At 44.0% G+C, this 21,551-nt stretch overlaps 1 protein-coding gene across 4 annotated transcripts in view; it reads left to right on the forward strand.

Moving 5' to 3' along the window:
- GAREM1 (GRB2 associated regulator of MAPK1 subtype 1) overlaps window positions 1-21,308 on the forward strand; it is a 202,630-nt gene extending 181,322 nt beyond the window's left edge. For 3 of the 4 annotated variants that reach the window (XM_044243207.1, XM_044243205.1, XM_044243208.1), the window contains exons 5-6: window positions 14,398-14,564; window positions 16,053-21,308. In XM_044243207.1, coding sequence (XP_044099142.1) covers window positions 14,398-14,564; window positions 16,053-16,950 — 1,065 coding nt within the window. In that variant the 3' untranslated portion in view covers window positions 16,951-21,308. The remainder of the gene's footprint in view (window positions 1-14,397; window positions 14,565-16,052) is intronic. The other variant, XM_044243206.1, reaches the window with a different exon arrangement.
- The last annotated feature ends 243 nt before the right edge of the window (window positions 21,309-21,551 follow it).

Below are 21,551 nucleotides of genomic sequence, written 5' to 3' on the forward strand. Positions count from 1 at the left end.
CTGTGTAACCCCTTAAACGTAACTCAGTTAAGGCTCGAGGGGCTTCTGTCAAATCTTACTATAAAAAAGGTCAGTATGGGACAGGAAAAAGGGCCCTCTGTTTGACTGGGTTCTTTGATTGACAGGCACTCTGAACATTTGCTCCTTGTTTTTAATCATTGGATTTCATTATATCTGAACGGAGAAAGTGCTAGAGACGATGGGTATAGTTCTGTTTGTTTATTTGACAGTGGCTACTGCAGTGGGTTTTTTTTCCCCCTATCTCTAGCAGACTCTTAAAAAAAAAAAAAAAAATCTTACACAAATCCCAGTAAATAGAAGAGTTCAGACCTATCTGACTGAAGCACATTTAGGGGGAGGATGTCTCCATATGTGTCTCTTCTCTCTGCTCCCTGTGGTGGTCTTGGGACACCTCTGTGGAACCCTGCAGCTGTGCAGAACCTAGTTGCAAACCCGTAGACATACTGGATGGGATCAAGAAACAGGACGTGCACTCTGGACTCTGGTATCTTTCAGTTTTATAGGGAAGTTAACAGATGAAATGCAATGACTGTCATATAAGTTAAAATGTGATAAACAATAGAAGAGAGATAGACTTCATTCAGAGGAAAATGAATTCAGAAAAAGAAACTTCTAGTTGGGTGATGCATGAGAGAAGTCTTCGTGGAGATGATGGCATTTTAAATGAGCTGAGAGAACACAGGTGAGTTGGAAGAGCAGAGAGGTGAGAAAGAAGGGCATTCCAGACAGAACAGCATGAGCAAAGATGTGGAAGAAAGCTGGGACAGGTGAAGGGAAAACAGGGAGTACTCTAGAGTCAGTAGAATAGGGTGACTAGAATGGATGAATGGCCATGATGGCTGAAAAGGCTGGAGCCACATCATGGACAGCCCTGAACTTCGCTGTCCGTGTGGGGCCCTCCTTGCTGCAGAGATTATTGAGGGGAGCCCCCCCCAACCCAGCTGTTCACTCTAGGACACAAGAACTCCCCAGAGATTGCAGATCTGGATTTTCCTTGTTCTTTGGAGCATCTCCCATAGCCCTCAAGACACAAGCCCAGGGATCCCAGTACCTAGTAGGGGCCATGAAAAATTTGAGGGATGTCCTTAGTATTTTTATTCATGTCAGAGGATGATCCCCCATCCCATCCCAGCCCCCAAAAGCAGGTAAAAAGTAAGGGGATGGTCCTCCTGGAAAGTAAGCAGTGTTCAGTGTGTCTCAACTATATACTTGATGTTCCTGGAAACTTAGAACCCTGCTCTTCAGTAGGAGTGTGACTGTGTGAACTGTTCCTATAGGACTTTGGTCCTAGTTGGCACATAGTGGAAACTTATGTTGGCTAAATGATGGATTGACTCATCCATGATGGTCATATCCAAAGTCATTATGTAACAAAGTCTAGAAATAGGAGGCTAGCACCACTTGTTTTTTCTGTGGCGTAATAAAAGATGAGTAAGAACATAAATATTAAGAGGCTCTATTCTTGACCTTGGTACTAAAAAATACGAGAGTTAAATTTGAAAGCAAAAGCAAACCTCAGAGGGGGAGAAAACATGTTAGTCTCCGGTCTCCGATGTCGTGTCTTACAAGAGACTCTTTTCAGAGCATGTCCAGTGTTTATAGAATGCTATAATCTTTTTTAAAAACTTTAAAACACCTGAAATCACTTGATTTACTTTTAAAAAAAAAGTTGGGCATTTCAAATGAAGTCATATTTTTTATGGGCTCTTTGACCATGAAATGAGTTTTCCATTTTTAGGAACTATGTGGGATCCAAAGAAACGTCATAATTGTTAGATGTGGCTTCAGCTTGTAATTTTCAAAAGGGAGCTTTAATGGGGCATAAATTCAAGCGCTCCCACAGAATTAAATAAAACTTCTTTGGAAAGTTACACTGGGGTGAGTCCTGGGAGAAAGACACGCCGTGTACCTAATAGTTATCCTGCCGATCATTAAAGATGGTGATAAGCTTTCAAGTGAGACATCATCTGGGAAGGGGACAACTCCCACCATGTCTTTAGGGATAGAAGGTGCCGAAACAATGGCACAGAGTTATCTTTCATGGTAAGGGAAGCAGAGCTGGTAACTGGCAAATGCGCTCTGTTTGCCACAGTGCGTGACCCCGTTGTGTTAATGTCCAGGGCTACAATGGCTCCATTGCATGCCTGCCTGTCCCTTCTCTCCTGATTCTTCTTTTCCTCCTTCACTTCCTACTTCAGTGACCGAAGTTGTAACCCACATTCGTGCTCTGTCTCCAGCACATTTTGGTGTGCTTTGTTTCTTTCTGTAACCAGGAGAGTAAATCTTTCCCCTTCGGCGATACCACTGTGTTTCCCTCATTGTGCTGCAATTCTGGCCACATCGGGGTCATGCTGTTCAGCACTTTCCTCCCCACATCTTACTTATGTGGAAAGCTGGCTGGTGGGACCAAATTGAAAATCCTCAGTGGATTGAGTCATTGGTGTAGCCCTCGTTCACTTTGTATTTGATGTGGCTGTTGAGGGCTATGTTCTAGTCTTCAGGTATCTTTGTAAAGATTGTTGAATGTAAAGATTGTGTTTTTTTTTTTTTAAAGCAATACTCTGCCACTTACTTCTCCAAAATAGGAGAGGCTGTTCCCCTCCCAACAGGAATAGCCCAGGAAAAAGTAAGCATAGTTCTAGTTGAAGAGGGATGCCACTTGTCTCCCTCAGAATTGTTGCAGATGAGCCCAAACTGAGGGAGCATCCCAGCTCATTGAATGGTGACATTGTCCCTTTTTTAAATTGCACAGAGGGCCCTCAGATCAGAATGACCTGACAGTCCTTGTTAAGTGGATTATCCTTTTAGTTCATATGTTTATTCTAAACACATCCTCTATTTCGTAACATCATGGGCCTCTATCCATAATCTTAATTTTCTGGGTACTGGCTGATCAGTCTAAAACATTTACCCAGATACACTCAACAAGGGACGGTGTTGAAAAAAAAAATGCCATTTTGGAGAGCAATAATAGAAAGGCTTTATATTGCGTAAAATTCTGTACATAGAAGGTTTGAGTCCCAGACTGCTCTGGGCTGCACACTGAATTACAAGTCATTATCAAAACCACAGGATCGCGATTCTTCTGAAACCATTTATGCAGCAGTATCCAACCTGGAGACCGCAGAACCCAGGGATTAGGCTCCTCCCTCCTCTTCAGTAACAGAAGAAAAGAAGTATATTCACTCCTGCTTGGCTATTGACATAAGAGCAATTCCCGAGGTTCATGAAAAGAAAATCATAAAGGAGCTAGGTTGCGAGCCACTGGTTTAAACCAAGTATTACTGCCAAATTGATGAAGAATTTGTTAACCGTGGTGCCCGACAGGGGTGCCCCAGAGCCCCAGAGAAACTAGGTGCAGGGATTTGTCGTAAGACGGATTGCTGGCGTACTCACTGAATAAGGCTGAAAGTCCATCATAAATAAAGCCCCTGGCGCGGAGCACCCTGTGTTGTTGGTTTTGGGAAAAATAAGACTTACAGGGTGGATTTAGTCCAGTAGGTGCTTGGAAAAATGGACTGAGCTCTACAGAAGTGAGTCGGAGTATCTGGTCTGCCTCAGACAGGCTGAACAATTGATGAGAAAATGTGAAGAAATGCCAGGCCTCCCAGAAGTCTTCATTTCCCCTTTTCTGTGGAATTTAACTGGAAGCGGGGAGAGAAGTGATCAGCCACACTATGTGGTAGATAATTAGAGGCATAGGACATTAGGTTAAGAGCTGTGGATTTGAGGGATGCCTGGGTGGCTCGGTTAAGCATCCAACGCTTGATCTCAAGGACGTGAGTTCAAGCCCTGCGTTGGGCACCATGCTGGGTGTGAAGCCTACTTTAAAAAAAAAAAAAAAAAAAGCCACAGATTTGAATCTTCCTCACTCTACCACATAGTAGCTTTGTACCTTTGGCAAAATACTTAACCTCCCTGAGTCAGTTCCTGTGGGGAGAATAACAGCTTCTTCATTGCATCGTTGTACTGTACCAAGTACTTGGCACTGGTTTGTGGCACTTGAGAAGTGTTCAATAAATAGTAGCTGTAACTTAATATGGGGCAGATTCCAATTTAGGGTCAGATGGAAAATGATTTTGGGAGGTTTTAATGAGGGTATGAGGCCTCTTCGAAGAGTCAAGGAGGCTGACGGAAACAGGCGCCTCTCCCTCCACAGTCAGCCCAACACCCAGGCAGGGCCCCTTGGTCCGCACATTCAAAAGCACGTGTGATAGCTTCGTTTTCCTGGTCTCTAAGGTATTACAGAAACCTACTTGGGTTTAAAAATAAAAAAACATTCTTTTCATCTGACTTTTAAAATACCCATTTGATAAGCTAGGTGTTAATGTTACAGTTACCCAGCTGTGGAGCCAGATTTGTACTCATCGAAGAGACACAGAAATGCTCAGCAGCCTGGACCCCAATACTGTGTCACCTTTCATGGGGGCAGTTGGGGGTTTTGAAGAGCTGTAGAGTACCTGTGAAGAAGCCGCGTGTGGCTCTAAGGCTGCAAACACATGTCAAGAAACTGGAATTCCCAGACAAACCTGTATAGAAATATTAAGACTAACAAGTTGCCAGGATGCCTGCGGGGCTCAGATGGTTAAGCGTCTGCCTTTGGCTCAGGTCACAACCCCAGAGTCCTGGGATCAAGTCCTCTATCCGGCTCCTTGCTCAGCCGGGAGCCTGCTTCTTCCTCTGCCTGCTGCTCCCCTCCCCTGTTCATGCTCTCCCTCCCTCTTTTTTTCTCTCTCTCTCTCTCTGACAAATAAATAATAAATAAATAAATCTTTTTAAAAAGGTGGGGGGTATTGACAAGTTGCCTTGGCAAATTCTATTCCTCAGCATGGCTAGACGAGATTATGGTGTGACCAGGTGTTCTGCAGCACCTGGAAGTATCCACGCAACAGAATTAGAGACGTCACGTGACTACCAAAGTTGGGAAAAAGCTATCAACAGATGTTTGTTTATAAATTAAGGAAAGTGGCTATGAGAACTAATTTGACTGAGTTTTTATTTTATTTTGTCTTTGGACTTTTGCCCTGTATCAACTGTTAACATTAGAAAAGGCATTAAGAGACAGATTTTCTTAAATAAATCTGACATATTAATATTCAGGTTTAGGTACTAAAAAGATTAATCTGGAAGTGACTATTTATTTTTCAGAGTAATTGCTCTACAAAAAGATTCACTCAGGATTCCACTAATTAATGAGGTCTCCTAAGGCATTTGACATTTAATTAATTTTAATTACGACTTTTGAGGAGTTCTCTGAGAACAAGCCATATCTACGTTCCCATATGTTAATTGAAATAAGGACTAAATTATTACTGTGTTTTGGTAATTTTGAAACTAATTGCCTCTGGTTTCATGTAAGTTATTTGTTTTTAAGTGAAACCTTCTAAACCAAGAAATGTTTTTCTCCTGTGTCCATTTGAAAGTCTCATTGGTGAGTACGCTAATAATTACAATATTCTGTGGGATAGCTCTTGTTGCAAATCTGCCTCTTGAGTGCCATTTGCACAAAATCACATTAATGTGAAGGTTATATACTATTTAAATATATGTATCATGTATTATATTCCTTGCTCAGAAAAGGGCTTTATTCTCTGCCCCAGTAGCATATTCCTTCTTCTGAGTCCATAGAAGCACCCTAGAATTTGAACAAGTATTCTTTTCAGGACCACTTGCCCTTCGTGAGTGGCCTCTGCCTTGCCTCCCTGGCCGGAGGCTTGGAGATTGGAGGTTGTCTCAAACCCAGGTCTGTCTTTAGGTCCTTATCGTCAGTGTGTAAAACTGGAAGGGGGAAAAAAAAAAGTATTCATCTAAGAATCAGGATTTTGACTGTAAATCACATCTGCCCTTGCGTAATTAATCACATAGAGTTTCATTTATTGCCATTTTGTCATTATAAACTTTTCATTTCTGTTTGGCTGAAAATACCCTGATGGGTATGTGACAGGGTTATGAACTCTTTGTATAAAAGCCTCTTTATAAATAAGATTTCTTAAGGCTGTAATGATTTTGTTATCTGGGAGAGGGAGTGTGGGAAGCGATATAAAATCCAGGGCAGAGGGCATGCACTGAAGGCAAAGTTGCAAAGTTCAAGGAAGCGTGGTTACAAAACTCCTTTCTTTCCATTGCTGACATTATCCTGAAGTTGGCTTTTTGAGAAGAAAATTCACAGTACAGGTGAGTGCGGTTGTAGGTCAAGCTCACTTAAAGAATCTGTGTGTTTTCTGAGTTACTGTCAAAAAGAAACAAAATGATCCTTACCCTGCTTGAGTGATGCCGAAATCTCTTCAGTGACTGCCGACAATTCTAAGCAGCGTGATCTTTGAGACAGAATTTTTCCACCCACAGGCTTGTGATGGTGCGTGTGTGTTGGTTTTAAACCACAGACAAGGGAAATGGGTGGCCTTGTCAGTAGATCCATTGCCATGGATTTAAAAGTTGAGTACACTGCGATAAAATTGATGTTTTTCCCCCAAAAGATGGCTACACAAAAGATGTCACAGTAAGTGTTCCATTTACTTTTCTTAAGCAGTCTCTTTGGTCCAGCTAGTGAGAGGGTATAAAAAGTGTTCTTGCTTCCGTGGAAGACAAGTAGAATGTTCCAAGAAATGAAAACTTTACAAGTAATATTATACCAAAACCCCCCATTTCTACACTGTGCTGTTTCATAAATACTTGGTGTGACTTTCAGTCTCTTGTATTCTTTTAGTCCCTAGGAAGTGTCGGGAAAACTTAATGGTCACAGGAGAAAGAAATTAGATCACAGGTAATATATATAAAAAGCTCCAATTATGTGTACCAAATGTTACATATAATAAACATAACATATCATAAATATACATAAATATGTGTAACCTTGTTTTCCAACCAGGTACTAATGAGCTTTGTAATTGGAACAAATTCTCATGCATCACTTTTAACATGTGGCTATTTAGGGAGAAGACCCTTTTCTCCATTTTTAACAAATTATTGTTCCTTTACACTGTGCTCAGTTCCCTCCCAGCCACACAGAGTTGGAGCTGAAGGGAATGGAGAAGGGAAAGGACAGTTAAATGCTACTCCCAGAGTCAGGAAAGCAAGTTAAGCTTTGTGGACAGTATTCTGAAAACAAAGAACATCATCCCATTCTATGACACATTTGGTTTTGACCAAAGATTGGGGTTGGGTTTTGACTTTTTTCACCATCTTCGCTTTAAAAACACGAAGCTTTCCAAAGTCATTCATTCTGTTGGGTGCATCTTTGCTCTTGCTGTTAGACAGTAAGTTACCATTGATTTCTTTTCTGGCTTTACAGTGGCCAGTGATGGTACGGCCAAAGCAGAAAGCAACCGGGAAAATGTCTCTTCTCCTCTCTGTCTTCTTAAATGAAGGGAAACCATACGTCCTAGGGGTCAGTAAGCCATTAGCCTCCAGGTTATTATGTGTGTGCATGTTTATATCTGGGCATATTTCTAAAGTTCTTCCAAGCTTAGGGGTGAAAAAAGCCATGCCTTCTTCAGTCCACTATCCCTTTCTAGTAACTGCCTCTTCCCCTTCCTTTCTAGTCAGTATTCTTGAAAAGAGTGTTGTGCCCTCCCAACTTCATTCACCCTCACTTCTGTTATACACTTGACTCACTGGAATCTGTCTGCCAAGTTGGTTTTTTGTTTTGTTTTGTTTTGTTTTCATTCTGACTTTTGCTAAGATTCCCAGTGACCTGCTAACTCTAACATATCTTCCAGACCTTTCCTGACTTTTGACATGCTGCCATCCTTACATCGCCATTCTCCTGCTGTCCTCCCCTCCCTTCACTTCTTTGACACCATTTGGGAGGGTTCTGCTCTGGGAGTGGTAAGAGAGAGTCACCTCTTTCCTCCTTCTTCGTCTCCTCTTCTGCCCATTCCGTAGGGGTTCAGCTTTCTTTTCTTCTCATCTGAGATCCCAATCCACCGTCGCACAGATTGTTGGTAGAACATCAAACTCAAGCTCCGTATTTTCAAAACTGAACTCCTTGTTTTCTTCCAAGCTTTGTTCTTCCTTCTAAGTTTCTGTCTGATAAATGGAAACAATACTTGCCTCATCGTTGAAGCCTCCAGGCCCAGGCATCACTTTAGTTGGTTTTTTTCATGCCTCTATGCCTTTTGCACACTCATATATTCCTCCTTCCTGGAGACTTTCTTGGTACAATTTCCTATGAATTTGTTCTGTCACCTTGAGTAAGTTAATGGGGCTCCTACTAACCTTTCCTCTTACTTCTGTTATTACAAGTCCATTTGTGTCTTGATTATGTTTGTCTCCCTTCTTCCCAACAAATTCCATGAGCTAATAATTTCTGTATACTTAACACTAGCTCAGTGAGCATGTGCTAGGCACTTATCATACCTTTGAATGTATCAGTAGCAAAATGGAATTAATGTACTGTGTAGGAAAAGGGAAAGGGATGGCCATATTCTTTAGACATTTGGGGACAGTGGAAGTAGATAATGGCTCTGATCTCAGCTCTGAGCCCCTAGACACATTTTATAGTTTACTGACTATTAAATTGTGTCAGTGTGTTAGATGGCAGTCACAGGAATAGGCCTTCTGAATTAAAGAAAGGTGACTAGAGAGTGTTCTAGAAAGAGCAGAACTCACCATTTCCACCTTCCAGTAAATGACCTTTATATTTAACCCTGGGTTAGCAGTCTGCTGCATGAATACTAAGGAGATGTTGTCTTAATCCTGAGTGGTGGTATCTTACATTTGATAAGAATTTTTTTTTTTAGATTTTTTTTTTTTTTTAATTCTTGAGGGTGCCTGGTGGCCCAGTCGTTAAGCGACCGCCTTTGGTTCAGGTCATGATCCCCAGGACAGGGTCCTGGGATCGAGCCCCACATTGGGCTCCCTGCTCAGCGGGAAGCCTGCTTCTCCCTCTCCCACTCCCCCTGCTTGTGTTCCCTCTCTCACTGTGTCTCTCTCTGTCAAATAAATAAATAAAATCTTAAAAAAAAAAAAGAATTTAATCATTGAGCATTTTACAAAAGGGAAGAGGTAATTGTACTGGAGGTGTAAGTGACTGCTGGAAAGAAAATATTTATTTATAGAGAGATTGTGTGTGTGCTTGCCTGCGGGCAGGGGAGGGACAGGGAGGGAGAGAGAGACTATCAAGCAGACTCCCTACTGAGTGCAGAGCCCAGCTCCGGCCAATCCCATGACCCTGAGATCATGACCCGAGCTGAAATCAAGAGTCAGATGCTCAACTGACTGGAGCCACTGAGGTGCTCCAGAAAGAAGAGCTTAGACCCGAGAATTCATGAAGCAAGGCTCTGGGGACAGCAGGGAGCCAGCTTTCCCTGCTGCCCCCTGAATCCATGTCGTGTCATTGACCCTGTCCTAACCAGCAGGTGCCAGGAGCGTCTCTGCAAACACCCAAACTACCCATAACCAGAAATGATCAACCAGTAGCCAAGGTCATGCATAATCTGGGATAGACAGTAACACCTGCCCCCAAACAATGCCAGCACCTCGCTTAGGACCAGGGCTGGAGGTTTATTCCTGAGAACCCAGGTACCCCCAACCTCACTGTGCTGTCAGACATGCCACATTGGAGAGGAAGGGAAGGACTCTAGCCTGCCAGCCATGCTGTATTCTGTAATATCCCCATTTAGAATAGTAGTTATTCGAAGGGGGGTTGACATTTCCCAGTTTAGAAATACCGTCATTGTCATTTTCACACTCCTACTACGGCAAGTGTGGTGGTGGTAGAGTTGAGGTTGGTCATATGCGCCAGGTCTGCTGGTGCATTTTTTTCTCAAGATTGACACTAATAGGAGGACACACACAAAATTAACATCCAGCCCAAGTGACATACCAAAAACAATGCCCACATAAAAATATAAAAGGCATTCTTACATATTTTAAAATAAAAGTAGCTTTTTGTTGTATTTTGTGTGTGTGTGACATCTGTTAACCTCTGCCTAGCATTCCGTGGGACACATTTGCACCTGAGGTGATGAGTCCCCGAACTCTGTCGTCCACAGTGTACCAGTAACAACAATGCCAGTGCCTACCATTTTCACTTGCAGGCTCAGTGGCTATACATGGGAAGTAAGTAAATACAAAGAGTGTGAGCTGAATTCAGAAGCAGTGACATGTACTGGTGGCCCTGTGCAGTGGTCCCAGACCGAGCATGTAATGTTTGGGACTGGGCCTGGGGAAGTGGCATTTAGGAAGACAGGCAGGAAGAAGCACAGCAGAGAGGACCGGACAAGGACAGGCGTGGACAGGTGACGCTAAGTCTGCCGCTTTGGATGGACCTGCGTGTTCATACAGAGGAGTGGTGGAAGAAATAACCAGAAGGATAGAGTAAGGTGTAGTAATTTCTGTGGCTACCAGAGAGAGCTAGAAAGACTACAAAAGGCTTAGTGGAAAGCAGGAGAGGCTGGACTTGATCCAGCCATCAGAGGGTGTCACCGGAGATGGGAAGTAACGTGATGAAAGCCACATGCTGTGACTTTTAGAAGGAATCCGCTGAAAATGTAGCACTTGAAAGTGAAATTGAATATGAGGGACCTGGAAATAGGGTGATTGGCCTTCCAGTCTTGTAAATTGCCTTTTATTGTCAGATAAAATTCCTCTCAAATAGAACTACACTCCTCTGGGCGATTCATGTCCCATGTGGAATCCAATCAAGAAGCAAAGTAGAACAATTACTGTAACGGGCGTAGGAGGTAGGAGGGAAGATGGCGCAATGAACCCTCACTGTCTGTAACTTCTGGATCCCAAAATGCATGTATTTCACCAAAGCATATAGTTTTTCCCATAAACTGCATATGACTTCATTTGAAAATCTGCAGCAACAAGCTGAAGGTAACAAGTTGAGGGGCTCCTGGCTGGCTCAGTGGGTAGAGGGTGCAAGCTTGGTCTCGGGAATGTGAGTTCAAACCCCACGTTGGATGTAGGGATGACTTAAAACAAAATCTTTCTGATAGAAAGAAAGGAAATAACTAGATGAAAGCAACACACAGAGAGCAGGTAGTCAGCTGTGCTCAGCCCCACTCAGTCCTAATGCACCCACTTGGAAGAGCCAAAGCCAGCCCTTTTGTGCCTTGACAAAATAACACCTGAATTCTTGTTATGAACCAGGTCCTTTTTAATTTTTTTAAATAAGATTTTATTTATTTATTTGACTGAGACAGCGAGAGAGGGAAAACAAACTGGGGGAGTGGGAGAGGAAGAACAAGCAGGCTTTCTGCCGAGCAGGGAGCCCAATGCGGGTCTCGACCCCAGGGCCCTGGGATCATGACCCGAGTCAAAGGCAGACGCTCAACGACTGAGCCACCCAGGCTCCCCGAACCAGGTCCTTTTAAAGTCATTTTATTTTTGTTTTCAACTACCTTTTCTTTCAGATGGTTTTCAAATCAGTGTAATTCTTTGCCGCTGAGCTTGCAATGACACCCGAACAGCCCTCCCCTCACAGTGGAAGAGAACCTTTCTCTGGCCTTCTGTGAGCATCTCTTCACTGACTGCTCCCCGTCTCCTAAGAGCAGGAACCTCACACACGCACACACTCTTCCTCCTTTCGAGAGTCCTGTGACCACCCCAAACACTTCCTGTATCTCCACTACAGTCTGGAGTTGAGCTATCCACACTCAGCCACAGCTCACCTCCCTGGGCCCTGGGCCCTACAAGTGCTGTTTTTCACTACTTCCTCTCCGCTCCTCCTCTCACAGGGGAAACCTGTCGGAAGGCTCTTCAGGACTCCCAGTTACAGAAGTAGGTGGCAGAACCAGGTCAAAACAACCTTGATTGAGTGCCTGGGGTTAGTTTTAAGAATAGGAAGAGGGGACTTCCTACAGGTCAAATTCAAGTATAGGCGGCTGCTTTTCTGTGTTCTAAGAGCTAAGTCAGCCACTTAAAATGCATCTTGTCATGGATATCTCAGCATATCATAATTGACATCTAGGTAAGTGAGCCCTAATGAAACATCACAGTCCATGACTACTTCCAGAACTTGGAAATTTCTAAATCAAACTCAGCATTAACCATGTTTCCCCCATGCTCTTTTCTAACCCAGTATTGAAAAGGGACTGTTTATTTTAAAAACTGAAAAGTTATAAGACAGGCTCCTTGTGTTTTCCCTGATTCCTATTACCGTACGCATAAACAGAATCAGGCACATGTATAATAAAGCAACACCCATCCTGTAGATACTCCCTAAGAAAGAAAAGAAATGTAGCTGGCTCCTGTACGAATCGCTAACAAGACGGAAGCTGACTCACTATCTCAGTTACTTATTTTGTAACTGGTATATACTCCTGAAAGCTAGCCAGTGGGGTGATCCGGCCAGCCCTTCTCAGTGTCCTAGCTGGTTCTCAGCTCCTGAAGAAAAGGAGACCCTGCCGTGGTGCGAGAGAGCCCCCCCCCCCCCAGCTGAGTGATCCTCTTTCTCTCTTGCTTATCCAAACCCAGGTCTTCCCAGATTTTCCTTCTATAGTCATCCACTATCTCCTTAGAAAACTTAAAAGGGAAAAGTCTGCAGGTACTGGAGAGAGAATCCACTGCTCAGAATTACTTTGTTTCAGCCTAAAGAGCTTTTCCAGAAAACGATCACCCGTGGGTCCCAGTCACCGGGCTATGGGTTCTCCGGGTGGGAGCAGTGATCCTCTGCGCTAGGAAGAAATGCAACAGATGAGACTTTTTCTTTTTTTTAAACAAAGTTGATTTTATTTTATTTTAATTATTATTATTATTATTTTTAGATTTTATTTATTTATTTGACAGAGAGAGACCACAAGCAGGCAGAGAGGCAGGCAGAGAGAGAGAGAAAGAGAGGGAAGCAGGCTCTCTGCCAAGCAGAGAGCCTGATGCGGGACTTGATCCCAGGACCCTGAGATCATGACCTGAGCTGAAGGCAGCGGTTTAACCCACACGCAAGCGCCCCAGATGAGACATTTTAAATTGCTTCCATTTCGCTTAGAATTGAGGTTTGCGTGGTCATGTGACTTTTTGTAACATCTGTGTTTTTTTTTTTTTTTTTTTTTTCTGGCAAACTACTCAGGTCTGGGAAGCCAGTTAGAGGCCCAGTGTGCCATGTAGGTGGTAGAGGATACAAAGTCACGTGCACGTATTTTATTTGGTTTTAAGCAAACTCAGTACCAAAGCTAATGGAAGCTTTTTGTTTCATTGTCCTGATTACCCCAGAGCTGCTGGGACAGGGACAGAAAGAAATTGAAGGCAAAGGTGAAAAAATTGTTGGGAACACGACCTAAAATCAGGCAAGGACCTTTCTGATTAAGTCAGAATTGGCGGGTTTTACCTGTGTGGCTTAGGGTGGACTAGCAGAACCAGGTATAAACTGCCCCCTGCTGCCTGACACAGAGAAGTGCATTTAAAAATGTCCGCCTTTTTAAAAAGAATCCTATTCTCCAGTGCCTCTGTGAACGGAAAAGAAACGGGATAACTTACAGCCTGCAGACTCACACAAGCCATAGACATCACAGGTCACCTAATGCTCTCCAAGGTGAAGCTGAAGGGAGTGAAAGGCAGCTCTCATGAAAAGTGCCAGGTCCCGGGGCTTGGAAGTCTGCCTCAGTACCCCATCTGCAGCCTTGTTCCAGCAGCATCTATGGTACCCGGGAGCTTGTTAGAAATGTAGGTTCCCAGGGCCCCGCCCTCGGTCTTCCAATTCAGACTCTGCCCATCGTCAAGAACCCGGGTGATTCATATGCACCCTTAGGAGTGAGAAGCCCTGAGCATAATAACTTCAGAAGGAGCTTCCCCCGTGGAAAAGAGCCTCCAGCCCCAAAGGATCACACTGAATTCAGTTTGAACAGGGGATAAACACAACCCAGTCGATGAGTTTGATCCTCTATGAAGGTCACGATTGCCCTTACGTCCTTCTTTTCTTAACGCATCCCTTTTACACAGCTCACCCATCACTAGCCTTTTAACTCGCTGTAGTTCACGTTATTGGCCGTGGTTCAGCAGCCGCTGGTGTTTGCCAAGCAGTCTCCTTGAAAATCGGTCTGTCCCGGGGGTGTCTGGGTGGCTCCGTGGGTTAAAGTCTCTGCCTTGAGTTCAGGTCATGATCCCAGAGTCCTGGGATCGAGCCCCGCATCGGGCTCTCTGCTCATCAGGGAGCCTGCTTCCTCCCCTCTCCCTCTGCTGCCTCTCTGCCTACTTGTGATCTCTGTCTGTCAAGTAAATAAATAAAATCTTTAAAAAAAAAAAAATCGGTCTGTCCCAGCAAGTTTGCGACAGGCATAGCTTTGATCTCGGGCAGCATCTGTGTCTGTCGTCCTCCTCGCGTGCTGCGGTCTTCACTCTCCCTCCGTACACCTGCTGCTACTGTTGTTTAAGAGTAGCAACTTGACCCGTTGTCAGTCTGTTGCTAACCCAGAGTGTTCTTTTCTGCGCCAGGTCAGGGAAGAGTGCCGGCTCCTGAACGCCCCTCCTGTTCCGCCCCGAAGCGCAAAGCCTTTGTCCACAAGCCCCTCCGTCCCTCCTCGCACAGCCAAGCCAGCGCGGCAGCAGACTCGCTCTCCCAGCCCCACCTTGTCCTACTATTCTTCAGGGCTGCACGACATGTAAGTCTTCACGCAGGGACATGTCTTCTTGTCGGCCAGCTCACCGGGTCTTGAGAGCAGTGTCCAGGTAGCCGCAGCCTAGGCAGGAGGTGGGAGAGGAAATGTCCTTTGACACTTTGACACACTTTGACACAAAGCACGATGGGGCCCCTGTTGGTTTCAGGTTAGAATGGAAGAGCCAGGGTCCTAGGAAGAAAAGAAACCACAGTATATGTGAGAAACCATGATAAAGGCCAACTAGATTCTCTCTAAAGCAAGCCGCCGGGTGCCACCAGCTCCCTCAGACCAGCATCTTGTTCTTTCCACTCCCACTTCTGCACGAGCAGACAGGCAGCACCTTCAGCGGGGACCTGCCGTGGAAAGGGTCCTGTTGGCTCTGCTCTGCCTTTCCACCCAGTATGGGAGTCCCTTCTTGACCGCAGCGGTCTGATAGCCATTCGCTTCTGTCTGGGTCCTTCCAGAGCTGTGAGCTCCTTCTTTTGCACCGCAGTTCATTCCATGGTTGGCAAACGCCCGTGATGTTTTGCTAATCTTTCCCTATACCCAGCTGAATCTGTCTCCACGTAACTTGCAACTGTTTCTTACATCTAGAAAAAAATAAATAAATAAATAGATCCTCCCTGCTTCTCTTTGTCAGCCCATGAACGATTTGAAGTCGGCTAAGATGTAAGTCTTCTCTTCTCCAAAGAGATCGCCTCAGTTCTGCCAGCTGTTTGCTCTGGCATCGCTGCCCGGTTGGTCCCCCGTCAGCCTGGTCGCCCCACCTCTGAGCACAGCCTGGCTTCCCTGACACTCTTACAATGTGGCGCCCGAGCTGAATGCACCATTCCGTATATGGTCTTCACCATTTAAAATAGCTCTCTTTTGCATTATTTTTTTTTTGTTCTCTGGACGTTTAAATCCTGATGCTAGTTTTACTCAGTTGAATGGAAGCCAAGGCAAGCATTGTGTTTGACGCATTTCTTCTCACTTCCGACTTTGGGATAGAAATAGAGTCCTAGGTGCTGGTGCTGTGTTCTTGTCCCCTGGCACAGGAATGACAGGCATGAGGCCCCCCTTTGTAGCTCTCATGCCATCCTGACCCGCTGTAGGCATTACTCATCATTTACATGACCTGTTGGGGTCATATGGGGGTAAGCCTCAACATGGCTTAAGAATTTTTCTCATCGTAAAGATCCAGGCACCCTCCTCACCGTGATTTTCTTGTTAGTTTAAAAATATATATATATTTATTGGTCACCTCTACTATATCCTTTTAAATCCTTATAATTCACAAATCTGAGTAATTATTGGTATATTTTGGTAACTTAAAGACTTTTTTTAAAAAACCCGGTGAAGTTAGCAGGTGCTTGATCGAATTCATAAGAAATACTGTATTTTCCTTCCTAGCTGTCCTTTTCGTTCAGAAGTGACGTCTGGGGGATCAGGGTCGGCTCGATATTTGGCTTTTCCTTTTGACTCACCTCCCTTTCTGTGTTTGCTCTTAAGCAGCGTTCCTAAAAGCGACACAAGTCCTCCCGAAAGCGCTCCTGTGTCCTGCTACCCCTGTAACCGTGTGAAAATGGATTCCGTGGACCTCAAGTCCCCGATGGGAAGTCCCTCTGCTGACACGCTCTCCTCCAGGCTCTCGTGGCCCAACCATTACTCGGGAGCGGCGGAGAGCCAGACCAGGAGTGACTTCCTGCTGGGTCCCAGCAGGAGCTACAGTTACCCCAGACAGAAGACGCCAGGCACACCAAAGAGAAACTGCCCAGCACCCTTTGATTTGGACAGCCTCGAGCTCTCGGCCAGTCCCCCCGGCTCCATCACTTCAGAATTCAGCGGCAGCGTCTCCGCCTGTCCCAAGTCAGCCAGCTACTCTGTGGAGAGCACAGACGAGAAAATTCTGGCTGCTGACATGACCAAGCAGAGTATCTCGTGCCCTGCCTTACCCCCCAGGGCTCCCAAACCCGTGGAAGAGAAAACCGCCTCGGACACTTCTCCTTTGCCTCTGAAAATTGATGGTGCTGAGGAAGACCCCAAGTCTGGGTCACCGGACCTCTCTGAGGACCAGTACTTTGTTAAAAAGGGCATGCAGGACATCTTCTCCGTCGCCTACCCTTTCGCATCTCCGCTCCACCTCCAGCTGGCCCCCAGGTCCTGTGGCGATGGCTCCCCGTGGCAGCCGCCCGCGGACCTGTCGGGACTCTCCATAGAAGAAGTGGCCAAGTCGTTACGGTTTATTGGTTTGTCTGAAGATGTCATATCCTTCTTTGTTACTGAGAAGATCGATGGGAATTTGCTCGTTCAGCTGACCGAAGAAATCCTCTCCGAGGATTTCAAATTGAGCAAACTGCAGGTGAAGAAAATAATGCAATTCATTAATGGCTGGAGGCCCAAAATATAGCCAAATAACCCCAGCTAGCATTGAACAAAATGAACAAATGCGTGTGCTAGAAGGGGTGGGCTGGGACACAATTCCATGTTTTTTTGCACTAGAAACCTTCTCTGTAAATAGGGATAAGAGAAACTCTTACTATGCAGATTACGTTTTTGAATGGTGAACAGGCTATTTTGTACATCAATAAAAATGCTGTACAGAACACTTAGAGGTGTGCCTTGTACATCACTCAACACTCAACAGCTGCTAAAAGACAAAAGGCATGTGCAGAGAAGTAATTCTCACCCAAGGAGGTTTATGTGAGAAGGTATGATATTTATTACAAAATAGCCAAAGCTGAAAACTGTAAGAATCAAAACAAACAAACAAAACTTAAAAAAACAAAAAACAAAAAACACTTTTTGAACAACAGTTCTCTCCTTTGGGGGAATCGACTTTAGACAATTAACTGTCCTGTGCTCTGTCGTTTGGATTGCTCAGTGCTAATCGTTTTACTCTTGTGCCTGAAAATGTTAGTGATATGAAATGACACTTTACTGTTTGTTATATGCTTGGTGGGGATCTTTTCATCAAGAGACATTTTCCAAAAGTCATGTGTTGATAGAGGATATATGAAATAATACAAATCATGACCACAATAATTTATCTATAACTACTGCTGATTTTATTGAGCAGTGGGGGAAAAAAAACCCTGAACATATACATATATGTGCATATATGTATACCTAATACACATGTGTGTTTTAAACATCATTAGTCAGATATTTTAGATAACATCTGTTCACTTTCAAAAATTTGGGTTTGGGGCTGTTAACTAAGTTGACTATTTTAGGAAGAGTGGACAGAATGATTCCAAAGATTCTCAGAACCCTTCCCCTCGAAGCTCAGTCTGACTCCGCTTCATCATGGAAAGCCTGGAAGAAATCAGTAGAGGGGTCTGTATTAAAGAATTAAATTTGATTGTAAGCCCAAGGGCGGTGGTTTGCTTATAATAATACTTGCATGCCGATGTCTGGGAAAATGATAGTTTCTTGTCGGGGTAATTCATCTCCGGTTTGAGGGTTATCTTTTTTCCTGGTGTCTAACAGTGAGAGGTCTGAAGAGTGTTTCTCAAAGCATGTTAGGTATCCAATGCTTGGCTTCAGGAGAGCTCAGAAATCAGACTTATTAGGACCTTCATCTTTTGAGTAAATTTTTATAAAGTATCAGTAAGTACACTTGGTTCGTTCATAAACCTCTTCTTCCATCTCTTCCAAAGAAAACATATTATTACCATAATTTTATTCCAAGAATTCCAGGACATGATTCTGACAGTTCTTGCCAAATGTGATTGAATAGTCCAAAATATAATGGCCTCATCATCCTTGTTGACTTTTTGGAGGAATGTAAATCTTAGAAAAGTTCTAGTTCTCCAAGCCAGTCGCCAGCACTAGCCCTGCCTCCCCCCCAGCCTGATTCTGGATGTGCAGACATCTGTGACTGACGTCAGCCAACCGGGGGCCACTAGGACTTGCAGGATTGGCTTCTAGCTTCTTACCCACTCTTCCTGCTCACCAAAATAAATGCACAAGGGGAAAGACAAGACCCATGGTAACAGAACACGCAGGATGCAATATGCCTTTATTTCTTGACATTAATGATGCTCTCAGTCCTGATTTAGAATTGAGGTGAACTGACACCTCTTTTCATTTTACATCCTTAATCTTTTTTTAAGCATTCCTTCCTTCTCTTAACACATCTCCCAAAATATAAACACTCTAGGTAAAATGTATCCCATAAAGGGAAACTGAAGCGCCCCTTCAGAAGTAGCCAAAAAATCTATATGGAAGTTTCCGGTCCTGTGGTCACGTGATATGAGACCTTCCCTCAGTGACTTTCATGGTTAAGAAACATCCTTCTGTGTGAACAGCCATTTCTCTAGCAACGTTAACCTATCAGCACTTTCTTTTAAAATAAAAACGGGATGCAGTTGAAATGCTGCACTCCCCACCCGCCCCCCCAGCAAATTTTTGCTGAATCTGCTTTTAAGCACCTGACCCTTGGACACAATTCTCGAATTCAGGTGCGGGGAACACAGTGGGTTTGGGTTTACTCTGAAGGCTGCCCCCCATGAACAGTTGACTCTTTGTGTGTTTCTCTTTACTTTTTTGTTTGTTTGTTTGTTTCTTCTTTGCAAAAACTCGACACAAATAGTTTCTGGTTTTCGTCCGGGCATGTTTATATCAAGTTTGTATTGGTGGCAACGCAGACACTACTTGGGGGCAGGCGCTAGGCCCTTTGGGTCAGGTATTCAGATTTGTTGAGCACCTTTTATTGCCAGGCACTGTGCTAGTATGACTCGACAATGCTGGGGGGGGAGAAAAAAGACCTCTTGGAGCTCATAATGTTTATATTTAAAATCACAGTTGCTGAGACTGCATATGTGTGAGTAAGAGAGACGCGAAATCTTCTGGGCCGTTGGATGTATGGAGAGTTAAGTGTGTTCTGTCTTTAAAGAATCCACAGATGGAAGAAATGGCAGCCTCTGTGAAAGGGGTAAAAAAATCAACACCATGTGATCGTGAAAACTTGGACTATGTTGGAGGCAGAAAGTATCTCGGACTCCCACTGGCTAATGTTCTCTTTTGCTGACTGGGAATGTTTAACTGTGGTAACTATCTTCTGGCATCTCTAAAGGCACAGATAGACGTAGTTGCCATTCCTGAGCTGAACACTAGTCTGTAGAGGACCTTGGCACCCTGACTAGACACGGCACACGTAGGCAGAGAGAGTCACGGCAAGAGCCGCAGCGTGGGGTTCAGGAGGAAACGGCCTTTGCCTTCAGAGAGCTGCAGTTTCGCAGGGAGAAATGATGTTATAACGATCCCCAGAAGCAGAATTTTTTGTAACCAACCAGGTCAAGACTGAGCATTTTCTGGCAGGTTCCCTGCAGTCAGTGTGGTGACCGTGGGGCTTGGGGGAAAGTGTGTCTAAACAGGACCCTTCTTGTGGTTTCATGGCCCCCATCAGAAGAGAAAATCAGCAGTAAGCCAAACCAAGCAGCTTAAGTGTAGAATATGAACCTGACTCACGCTGGAAGGGAGAACTCACACACTTCCAGACCGGTTCTTTCTCAGAACCTTGTAAATGCCGGCTCGTTCTCCTTGAAGTTGAGCTGCTCAACTTTATGAACTGTGAAATTTACATTTATACTCTTTCAACCCACATGTACCATTCAAGTTTATGAAGTTGCAGCAAGCTGCCCATTCGACTAAATTGCCGTGTTTATTCTTGTCTCATGTAGAAATAAAACAATCTTACGGGAAACTGTTATGACAATCCATTCCAACTGTTTTCAGACACAGGCATAAACACCCTCTGCTCACATTCCAGAACCACCTGCCCACTATCCGTACAACTCCTTGAGAAGTTCAGGGATTGGATGTGGACGGAGAGAGGGTCCTTCATTTTCCAAACACTTCGTGTAACAAGTCACTACTCATCATGTCTAAAGACCATAAAATTAACATTGTGAATAACCAACTGCAAAACAAAACAGTTCTCCAAAGTATCTCGTGAACCATTTAGAGGAAATTTCAACATCAGTCCCCCAGAAAAGTTAAATTTGCTGTTGGACACACAAGACTTTCAGAAACTATGACCCTTCTGTCAATGCCCACTCTTTATCTAGTAAATAAAGGCAATGGGCTCCTAGGGCAAGAAGAGGAAAATGCCCAGAGTGCAAATGATGGAAAGTAGGATTTTTTATGCTGTGGGGTTGTCATGTTGTGGAATTCTCCTGGCCCCTTCTTGTCCAGTCCCATTGCAGTTTAGTCTTTAAAACTTGGTGTTTTAAAATTTATCTCGTTGTGAAAACCAGAAACAAGGGGTAAACATGATTCAGTTAAAACTGTGTACAAATATCTTATGTAATTTTGCTGCTCTGTCTAATTTTTAGGCTATGAATTTTGTAATGAGCTTATCAGATTACAAATTTCCTTTGTTTACAATCTCATGTAGTCCGGCTCAGATCGTTTCTTAGCTATCAGCCTCTTCTCCCATTTTCGTATTAAGTTCCATTTAAAATGCTGTTTAAGCTAAGCCTGAAACTTCAACTCAATTAATTAAAAATTAGGAGAGTGTTCCTTGATTTAAATGGAAAGGGTATATTCTTTTCGAAGAATTTTGTGACTGTCTTTATAGGTTCTTTGCTTGGAAAACTGGGGGGGTGTTAACTACGAGTTAATGGTTGTATTACTTTCCAGAGCATTATCTAATGGGCCCAATGTGTACCTCAAGAGAAACATAGTATGTTATGTCTAAAAAAATTCATTGTTGATTTAAATGGTTCCAAAATGTCTATAAATAAAGAAAATTTAAAAGTTGCTCCTCTTGCCGTTCCTCAGTGAGTCGGACCTAGTGCATAGTTTTCTAGAATTTTCTTCCCCATCCTCATGAAGGAGATGAGAAGGCATCTGAAAGGAATTTTAATGCCACAAGCCCATTCCACACTAAGAGGTAGAAGACAATGACTATCGTACAAAGAAGAAGCTGGGAACCGGGTCACCCGACGGCATTCAAAGAAAACCCAGTACCTGTGTGGTCAGGAGTTAGAACAAAAGACAAAT

This window comes from Neovison vison, chromosome 3 (genome assembly GCF_020171115.1).
Source record: "Neovison vison isolate M4711 chromosome 3, ASM_NN_V1, whole genome shotgun sequence".
Classification (NCBI taxonomy): Eukaryota; Metazoa; Chordata; class Mammalia; order Carnivora; family Mustelidae; genus Neogale; species Neogale vison.